The following is a 10,567-nucleotide window of genomic DNA, read 5'->3' as shown; positions in this document are numbered from 1 at the left end:
AGGTTCTCTCCGGGGCTGTAACAATTTGCAGCCCAAATCTATCAGAAGGGCTGTGGTTTATGGGTTTTCTTAGGTGACTCGAGCATCTGGGGAGAGGTAGGATTGCAGCAGGCTCAGGAAATCGTTGGGAGTTCAGCACCAGGCTTCTTTAGACTCAAAAACCCCAAGGGGAAGCTCAGCTGCAAAGCACAGCTCTGAAAACAGTCAGCACCCCAGAGCATCACACTTTTATTTCAATGCCATCAGGGGGGAGCTTCTCCTCCCCCATCACTGTCCACGTGCAAAGGGGTAAGTGATGCTGGCCAGGACCCCCAGGGACATCACCCCGTAGCTGCTTTGCTTGCTGCTGACTCCATTCACGTTGCATAAAGGTTTCTCACAGCAAAACACCCTCTGGTGGGTTTGGTTTTGTTGCTGGCTCGTTGCTGGACACGTTGGAGAACACATCTTAGAGAGGACATATTTGGGCTTGTCGGGCTCTGGTGTGGAACAGAAGGGGGGGAAAAAAAAAAGAGGAGACTGTAAGAATAGTTGTTAAAGTGTTTTCATGGTTAAATCTTCACTGATGAATAAAAGAAGGGCAGGCACTTGTTCCCAGGACAAATGTGTCCCGTGATGTTGGTCTTCTCTGAGCTCCATGTCTCATCCCTCCCTAGAGTGGAATTAGCACGTGTGGGTGGTTTCTGGTTCAAGCTGCCTGAAGCAATGCTCAGGATGGGCCACTGCTCACCAGGACAGTTGCCCTACAGCATAAAACCAAGGAGAATGTGTTGTATGACCTGAGTCTGGGTCTGAAAGCACATGGAATCATGGAATCATAGAATGGTTTGGGTTGAAAGAGACCCAAGAGACTAGAGCAGGTTGCTCAAAGCCCTGTCCAGCCTGGCTTCGAACACTTCCAGGGATGGGGCATCCACAGCTCCTCTGGGCAACCTGTTCCAGTGTCTCACCACCCTCATAATGAAGAACTTCTTCTTACATCTAACCTAAATCTCCTCTGCTTTAGCTTACAACCATTACCTCCCATCCTATCACTACAGCTCCTGATCAGGAGTCCCTCCCCATCCTTCCTGTGGTCCCTCTCCCAACAAGAGCTGGAAGGCTGCTGTAAGTTCTCCCCAGAACCTTCTCTTCTTCAGGCTAACTAATCCCATGGAGGTGTCTGAGGGTGGCAGAGCCCCAAGGGCAGACCTGAAGGCTTGTGTGTGGCAGAGGGAGGCAATCATGGTGCAGTTTTGCCCCAAAACAACCCTGGGAGGTGACTATTGCCCTAGGAAGACCTAGCTGGAGCTGGATGCAGAAAGCTGGGGGGAGCTAACCACGAAGAAGTGCTCACAACCCCAGCTTTGAGTTCACCTTCTGCTGCTTTATGGACCTTCAGCATTTCCCCAGCTCCTGGTAACAATATCAAGTACCCATGGACACTGCAGTGACCACAACAGCAAAGAAGAGGGTTGATGTTTCCTAACTCTTGGTGATCGGGGGCTCTTGTTGCCCTACGTGGCCCTGACTTTGCTCAAAGCCCATTCTTGGCCTTGCTCTTCCACAGGACAAACAAGATGTTGCTCAGCAACGTACTCGTCCCAACGTTGCTCCGGATTGTCACGCAGTGTTTGTCTTCCTTGGCACACATGGAAATGGTCAAACAGTTCTTGTTGGACTCTTCCTCTTGGCACACGTAGCACAGAAGAGGGTAAGCTGGGGATAAAAGAAAAAAAAATAATAAGAAAAAACACATTACATGGTTTAGAAACCGTGATATCCACGATCCAGATCTCTCCATTTTTTGGAGTTATAGCCTGGTGAAGGCTCGTGTGTGAATGAGCAGTGACTTTATCCCTTGACCTGTGGCAGCACTGTTAAATCCCTCTCTGCCTCATGTGTCTCAGACTGTGAAGCGTTATTGATCTGTTTGCAATCTCAGGCAGCAGCAGATGTGAGTGGAATTCAAGGATTTAGGGTCTTTTATGATGGAGATTATGGCTGAGCAATAGATCCTCCATCCTGAGAGCTCTGCCATGTGAATTGCCTATTACTGCAGAGCTAAGCAGAGCTTGCCAAGGAGAATTTGAGGATGCCTGGAGCATTTTGAGGAGGTGGACGATGCCCAGTGTCCTACTTCTCTTTCCTCTGGCTTGGAGACTACCATCCCATAGCCTTTCTTGTGGTGGAATGTCATTAACTGAACCGGCCTAACCTCAGTCCTAGGAAGTCTGGTGGGAGTAGTCAGATGCTCTGTCAAACTTCTTTGTAAGGTAGAGAATAAATGGGAAGCCTTAACCAGAAGTATGGTTTAAATGGTAAGTGCAGGTTTGGGGGGATAATTTGTACATCTGCAATGTGCAGGAGATGACTGTCAGGAGGAGCAGGCAGTGAGGAGCTGATTTATCTGTGAAGGATGCACACACTTGACCCCAAATCCTCAAGGTGATAGGACAGAACTCTGGAAAGCCACTGGGAAGTCATAAGAAAAAAAGGAAGAAGACTAAAAACACATTCTGGATGAGAAACCACATCAAAGCATCTGCAGAGCACTCCCCAGCTCGACGGATGAATCGGTTTATAGGTTTTAGGGCGGTGGTTGGGTTCTGAGTTTGCAAAATCCCCCAAAGTGTGTGGGGTTTGTGTGTAGGAGAGGGCACGAGATACTTTTAAAACACAGATATTATTGGAAAGGGAAGGAAACGTAGCCCAGAATACTCTTTAAGTCTGGGGCCAGCCTGTCAGTATTAGAGGACACGTTCCTGGGAGTGCATTTTTGCCCGATAAGAAGTTGGCAGTAAGAAAGTGGAAGGGCAATTGTAGGTCAGAGAGACCAAAGGCCGGCTGGAAGGGATTGGAAGGGAAGGAAAATGTTACCAGCTGTTGCTGCTGAGAGGGTCACAACACTGTGTAGCTTTTTTTTGCTGTGTTCCTCACTAAAAAAGTTGGAGCTTTGTGCACAGGGTAAAGACCTGAATTTTTGGCCCAGTCCTGAAGGACATTTTGATGAGCCAGCCCAGGAGACACAAGCTGATGAAAATGGAACAGAATGGGTGCAAAGCAGCAGAGGAGGCTGGGAGGGTTGTTGGTCAAACCCATCGGAGCAATGGAACCCATCAGGTTCTCCAGAGCTCTGCTGTGGAATTGGGTCTGTACAGCCTCATCACCAGTGACAGTATGGATGGGACAGAGGATGGACATCACACTTTCAGATGATGACAAGGACAAAATAACTGAAAACAAACTGTAAGTAGAGTTCTAAGTCCAGTAAAGAGAAATGTATTACACCAAGATAAAAATGAAGTGGCTCAAGGGCTACAAAGATGCTGAGAGGACAGGAGCATGGTGCTGAGGAGCCCTGGGGCTGGTTAGGCTGGAGAAGAGAAGACTGAGAAGGGATCTGATCACTGCTGAGCAGTATCTAAGGGGATGGAGCCAAACTCTTCTCAGTGGTGACAAGAGATGGGGCAATGGGTATGAACTTGAACCCAGGAAACTGAGCAAGAGGTTGCCAGAGCCTGGAGCAGGCTGCCCAAAGAGGTGGTGGAGTCTCCTTCTCTAGAGAGATCCCAAACCTGCCTGGAGCCCATGCTGCTCTAGGTTGACCCTTCTGGAGCAGGGAGGTTGGAGGAGATGATCTCCAGAGGTCCTTTCCAACCCCCCCACCACGCTGGGGTTCTGTGAAACGTAGGATGAGGAACAGCAGTTGGCTGAGTGACAATTATGGGTGGTAGTGTAAACAGCAGGAGTCAACTGTGTCAACAACAAACGTCAGCCAAGGGAACACCAGCAGCAATGTCATGTGCAAGATATGCAAAGTGGCCTTTCCACTGTGGCAAAAGCTCAGCTGGAACACCCATGACCAAATCCATATCTGGCACTTCAAAAAGTATGCAGAGCATTTGGAGAGAGACCAGGAGAGAGGGAAGAGGAATGGACAGAGTTCTTGAAAATATGACCTTGTCAAGAAGCTTGGAAGCATTTAATTTGCTTATTAAAAATGAGAAATTGCTGAGGAAAGACAAAGGAACTTTTCATGCAAGGAAAAAAGAAGCACCAAAGAAGGAAGTGATCGACTGTTCTACACCACCTCTGGTGAAAACTCAGGAGAACTGTGCAAAAACAGATGTCAAGCAATATTAAGACTAACTTTCTAAAAGGTGAAGAGTCTCAGCAATTCCAGGCTGTGGAATCTTCTTTGTTGAAGCCTTTCAAGAGCGTGTTAGACCAATATCTGCCTGGTTTGGTCCAGCACTAGAGCAAGGAAAAGGATCACGACCTTTGAAGATTTCTCCAGGGTATAATCTGGCTGTAGCAGTGAGTTTGTGGATGCAAAGAGCAACAGACCTTTGGTGGGCTGAGAAATCAATAGTTTTGATTAGAAGTTGCTTCTGAGGGTGGTGAATGGGACCTCAGATACGTGAGAAGGATCAAATAATAGTTGTCTTCAAGATTTCCTTTGTCTCTTTATTCAGCCAGAAAGCTGCAATCTCTTGCTCTTGAATGGGAAAGCTTCATATTAGAGTTATGGGTTTTCTCCAACCTAAACTGGGCTTCAGAAAGGTTCTGTACAAAAGTTTGTCCTTAAATCCATTTGGAAGCTGGTGCCAATAGAAAAAATGTCATCAGCCTACTACGAGTATGTGGAACCAGAGCCCTGCTTCTCTGTTGGCTTCCCCACTTCATCCTGGGTGACACCGAGGACGTCTCCTTTGGGAATTACTCCTCTCTGTCCCTGTTGTGTCACTGCCTTCTGGAATGATGGGCACAGAGTTGTTGCTTCTTTTAGAGCTGAACACCCCTTGCCCTAAAACTGGCTGAAGCTTCTGAACTTCCAGACACGCTGCAGAACCATCTGTCCAAAAAAAAATGTAGGAGTAGAGGGGTTGATACAGCAGAGAGCAAGAATCAATTAGTTGCCTCTTTCTCAACCCCTTCTAGATCTGTATCATGGTTTCTGGGAAACCAGCAGGTGTGGGGGAATTCTTGGAACTCTGGTCGTTATTCCTACGTGCAAGTAGAGATGTGGCAACACGTGTGTGTTGGTCCCAGAAGGAGGACACACATGGAAGGTCCCTCAGACTTCCCTTTGGGAGAAGGATGCCTTTGACATGACCCAGGCACAGAGGAGCTCTTTCACCTCTGATTTAATCTCTAAAACTTCTCCCCAGTGCCTTTCCTAGGGAGCAAGACATGTGGCAAACCACGTGGAAGCAGAGGTATAAAAAAAGTCTATAAAAGACCCCAAAACTGCTATGGATTAAAAAAAGATTAAAGTTTTCTGAGGCTTTCTGGAACTTCCAGCCTGCATCATTTGTGAAGATCCTCCCCAGTGCCTTTCCTAGGGAGCAAGACATGTGGCAAACCACGTGGAAGCAGAGGTATAAAAAAGTCTATAAAAGACCCAAAAACTGCTATGAATTAAAAAAAATTAACGTTTTCTGATGCTTTATGGAACTTTCAGCCTGCATCATTCGTGAAGATCCCACCAAGCATGGTATGGATATAACTTGGCATCCAGCACTGCCCAGTTAGAGCTCTACCACCAGAAAGAAGAATTACTTTATCAGAGCCTTATTTCTGCATTAATCCATTAATCAAGGTGCTAAAAGGAAGCTGGTGGCAGCCTGGATCCGGCGTCACAACCCTGCAAAGTTCAGCTCTCTAAATTTTTGGCCACCCGAAGTTTTCCCCAATTTCTCTAGGAGCCTTATCTTAACGAGGAGCATAATTAGAGGCTCACCTTGCTCCACGCACAGGACAGCAGCCAACAAGGTGACAAAAGCAGTCTTCATCTCCACCAGATCTTCCCAGCTGGACTGGGAAGCTGTTTGGAGGGCAGGTTATATACCTTTGGGACAGCAGCAGTTTTACAGGTTCCAGGTGGCTCACGGATGGTCATGAAATCAACCCAAGGGTGTGTAAGGTGCATGTGGGAGTTCTTCACGCTGGAGAACGTGGAGCAGGCTGGCACCTTGGGGGATAGTCCTTTTGGCAACACATTTCTTGCTCTTCCAGTCATATGAGCAATGGGAAATGAGGATCTGCTGTCTTCTCCTCCAGCTTTCTTCCTCCCATCTGCACTGGTGGAAGAGCAAAGCCTGGAAGCACAGGAGATGGTCCTAGCAGAGCATTTTTCTAAACCCTTTGGATAGCTGGCATGGGATGTAGCAGAGTTCAAACCACTCATTTTCTTTAATCATTCCACAGCAGCAGAAGCTGGGGCTCTGAGCTGGCCTGTGCTGGTTTCACCTCCAATAAAATCAGTGTATTTTACACTAAATGAAATGAGCTGGCTCTAAGTTAGGCAGATTTCCCTCAAATTTTCATGTCAGTCTTCATTTCTTTCTCCATTTTCCATTGCTTCTGGTTAATCCCCCTGCTTGTTCCCTTCTTGGTTGTAATTCTCAAATGACTTATCTGCTTTTTATTTAATGAAGTTTTGCTGCTGTTTCAGGGTTCCTTTAGAGGTTCTGCCTTCCTCCACGGCCAGGTTTTTGGAAATCAGACCTCCATTTACCAAATCACCAACAGACATCCTGGAATTGCTGCTCCACTTTATAAAAAAAAAGCCATCTCTCAAACTGCCTCTTTTTCAATTTTCTCTGAAATCAATCCTTTTTCTTCTATTCCTCCGGGTTGTTCTCCTCTGAATGTCTTAAAATCTGTTTCTGACATCCTGGGAAATAGACCCTAATACAAGATGCATCTTGGAAGAGCTCAAGCTGCCATCTCAACGGAGCTTCTGAAGTGAGATTAGTCCTGGAGAGCAGGTAGTAGAATGTGAAAAAGAAGAAAAATCATCAAATCCCCCCTTTTGTTGCCAATTCTGAAATAATTTCCCAGGCAGCTCCTTAGGGGGAGCCATCAGTAGGGTATTTTTATCTCTTTTTGGTATGAATCATTCCAACACTGGATGATTTCCATCTCCACGTGAGCTTCTGACACTTTTTCAGGCCCTCCTAACCTGCTCCTGGAATGACATCATCAAGTGGGGAACTCCAGAGTTGTTCAAGCCCGATGGCAAAATAAGATCCTAGGATCATTAAGGTTGGGAAACACCTCTAAGGTCATCCAGTCCAACCATCCAACAGACATTCCCACTCTTGTTTCTGGAGGTTTGAGAGGTCAGCAGGGGACGTGGTGGTGATGATCATCAAATGGAGCCTTCTGCTTTGCAGAGGGGAATTCTTTTTACTGCCCAAGTGTGAGGGAAACAAGTTGTTCTTCCTAAGTGGTGGGTGTGTCCTCTCATGGATATTTTGCAAGTAGGGGAAAAGGAAACCACCATTTTTTTCCCTTTTTTTCATCTATCAATTATCTATAGACTTCTGCTACATATATTCCTTCTCTTTTCCTCCATGAATGAAGGAATCCTCTTATTTTTGCCAGATGTTCCCTGATGTTGACTTTGCCAAGGTCCATTTGTTTCTACATGAACCTCTCTGCAGTAGGATGTTGGCTCAAGTGCCAGTCAGCTTCAAAAGAAGGGTAAGGCCAAAATATCCTCAGCACTGCCAACAAAATGGTACTGAGGAGAGAAATTGGAGTAAGAAACAAGCTCTTCTACATCAAACAGTTATCTGGGAGCTGTTCCCAGGATGGTAATGGCTTTGTTAGTACCTGGACACGCTGGAGGAATGTTCTCAGCATCTGGAGAGCAGTAATTTTGCAGCACTGTGAGTGGGTTGCAGTGATTCCTTCCTCCTCAAGAGGACAGATGGTGAAACTCAGCGTGGTCAGAGGCAACACTTCAAGCAGCCACTGTGGGGAGGGTGTCTCCTGCTGCCCAGCACTGCAACCTTCACCCTGGAAGGAGGCCCTGCAGAAGGCAAGCCAAGGATACCAAGTAAGGTTGAAGAAGACTGCAAAAATAAAGCAACGAAGCTGAGTCACGTCTGTAGAGTAATATCTCATCACTACCCATTCAGGAGAAATAAAGTGGACCTAAAAATTAGAGCTGGACCTTTAAAGTTCCTTTCCAACCCCCAACATTCTATGATTCTATGAAAACAGAGCCGTGAATTGATTATTTGGCAGGAAAGCAGCAGTTAATTTTGAAAAAAAAGGGATGTTTTTATCACTTTCCATGGCTTCCAGAATCATTTTAGACCCACTGAAGACCTTGCTTTGATCATTTGCATCCTCCTTGTCCCTTGTTTTGTCATTGATTCACTGGGTGTTAATCAGACCTGGACAAATAAGCAGAGAGAAAGGGAAACAATTTCATCTTGGGGGGGAAAAGAGCCAAATTATTTGAGGAGAGCAGAAGGCAGCATAGGTCCTTCAAAATCACTGGTGACAGAGCCCTGAGTGAGGGAAAGATGGGTCAAAGTTAAACCACCTCCTCTCAGATGCTCAATTTTGGCAGAGCAGGGGCCCCTGGGCTGATTCAGGTCCTGGGTCAGTGACTCAGGGCATGGAAAACTGAGCTCTTAGATAATCCTCCCAAAGAGAGCCAGCTGCCTCCCAGGAGCAATCCCAACTATTTGAGTCAGCCACTCATCTTCTTCTTGAGAGCCCTCCAGGCCTCCCAGAAGTCTCTGCAGAGCACCTTGCTGCTCTCCTCCAAGGAGTAGGCAACCGTAGGAGCCAACAAATAAACCCTGGGTGGAGGGATGTGGAGTTAGGCAGCAGAATTTTCCTGGGAGATGTCACATCAGGATTTCTCAGGAAGAGTAAGCAGAGAGGAGTCTCCTCGTACACAACACCCATTGCCAAGGGAGGGTTCACTCCACTGAAGGAGCTTTTATGGTTTTAGGTCATCCTGTGCCTCAGAGCAATTGCTGTTCCCACCTCCAGATAAGGACCTTCTTATATAACTTGAGATATGCATCGATTGTGTTGCTGGGCAGTAGGGAATGCAAAAGCTGTGAGATCATGGAGAAACCAGGGAAACTGAGGCCCACGGATGGAGCTGGTCTCTTAGGGGTAGGATTTCTGGCTTCCCAGTGCTGTTCATAACTTCTCCATGCAATAGTCATAAGAAAACCATGAAGATGCTCCATGGCATCAGAAGCAGGATCTACCACACACCTCAGGGAGATCTTGCTGTGGCCTTTCAGTATTCAAAGGGGCTTATAAAAAAGATGGGGACAAACATTTTATCAGGGCCTGTTGGGACAGGACAAGGGGTGATGTTTTTAAACTAAAAGAGGGGAGATTTAGACTAGAGAGGAGGACATTTTTTACAATGAGAGTACTGAAAGAGTGGCCCAGGTTGCCCAGAGCGGTGGTAGAAGCCCCATTCTTGGAAATATTCCAGGTCAGGTTGGACAGGGGTCTGAGCCACCTGCTCTAGTTGAAGATGTCCCTGCTCACTTCAGGGGAGTTGGACTAGATGACCTTTAAAGGTGTCTTCCAACCCAAAGAAATCTATGATTCTGTGCTTTCATCCACCCTTCCTTCATGTACCAGGTTCCCTCCCAACCCAAAATGGAGACACCCATCAAGTTCAAGTAACTCAAGACATCACTTTGTTTTAAACCTGGGTACTAAGAGCAGATCTATGTTCATAAGCTCAGCAGGACAAGACCTGGGGCTGTACAAGCCCCAGCTTGGCCTTTCCATGAGAAATCCTGAACCTGTGGATAGCACAGGCTGAAGAGTACATCAGACAGTTCCATCATTACCACTTTATGATCTGGGTGCAGGGCAGAATACGACCATGCAAGACCACAGAAGAGTTCTTGGCTCATTGGAGGTGTTCAGATGTGTGTGACACTTGGATATCTCTAAATCTGGCAGGAGGAGAAGAAAGGTGGAGAGAGTAGATTGGACAGAAGATTGGAGCCAGCTCATCCGGGGGATGATGGTGCCATAGAAACTGTGAGGACCATGGAGAGTCTCATGGCTAAAGACAGAGTATCCTTGGCCAACCTTGTGTTTCCACCAAGGAATGAAATACAAGCTGAGGCTTTAGCAAGAAAATAGAGGTGGGAGGTGAAGCCAAGACTGGATGAAGAAGCCAACAAGGAAAGCTGGGAGAGAAAACAGCCAGGGAATGAATAGCTGGGGGGTGGATGTGGGTGGGAGGAAGGGTGGACAAGAAGGGGAAAAGGAGTGAAGGAAAGAAGGGTGAGCTGGAGCCATGAGACCACATTTTCTCTGCAAACCTGTTCTGAAGATCCATCTCCTTCTGAGTGCTCTTTGTCCCTCTGCTGCTGGCAGAGTGAGCAAAGCGTGTAGCTGTGCCATGAGTCTACAGAGAGAAAACCAGCTCGGTGAGCTGCACCCAGCTAATTACCCTGGGAGAGCTTTGTTGGGCTAATCCTAGTGGAGAGAGCTTCCTCAGCTCTGGAGAAAGCCTTTCAGCCTCCTGGTGACTCACTTTGGAAGGGTTTGAGTGAGTCAATCTCTCAGTCCTAGCCAAAATTATCCACAAGGAAGGTTACTGGAGAGGAACGAGTTACTTCAAGTTTAACCTCGATAGGAAACTTGACTGGAAACTTAAAAGATTTCTTTTCAAAGCTAATATTTTATTATAGTTGATGCTAAAATCTCCAGACTCCAGGAGCTACATGGTAGAAACCAGCTCTCTTTCCTGATTTTCCTTTAAGCACCAAGCCAGATACTTTTCTCCCCT

At 46.8% G+C, this 10,567-nt stretch overlaps 1 protein-coding gene across 1 annotated transcript; it reads right to left on the bottom strand.

The window, feature by feature from the left end:
* Positions 1-267: 267 nt before the first annotated feature.
* Positions 268-5,777, bottom strand: LOC103782146 (lymphocyte antigen 6E-like). Its single transcript, XM_008949932.1, has 3 exons — positions 5,726-5,777; positions 1,579-1,698; positions 268-479 (listed from the first exon to the last, which is right to left on the bottom strand). Exons 1-3 carry the CDS (start codon positions 5,775-5,777, stop codon positions 268-270), a joined length of 384 nt encoding a protein of 127 aa, XP_008948180.1.
* Between the last annotated feature and the right edge of the window lie 4,790 nt (positions 5,778-10,567).

This window comes from Merops nubicus, unplaced genomic scaffold (genome assembly GCF_000691845.1).
Source record: "Merops nubicus isolate BGI_N331 unplaced genomic scaffold, ASM69184v1 scaffold2130, whole genome shotgun sequence".
NCBI classification, from domain to species: Eukaryota; Metazoa; Chordata; class Aves; order Coraciiformes; family Meropidae; genus Merops; species Merops nubicus.
This window is presented reverse-complemented; position numbering and strand designations above follow the sequence as displayed.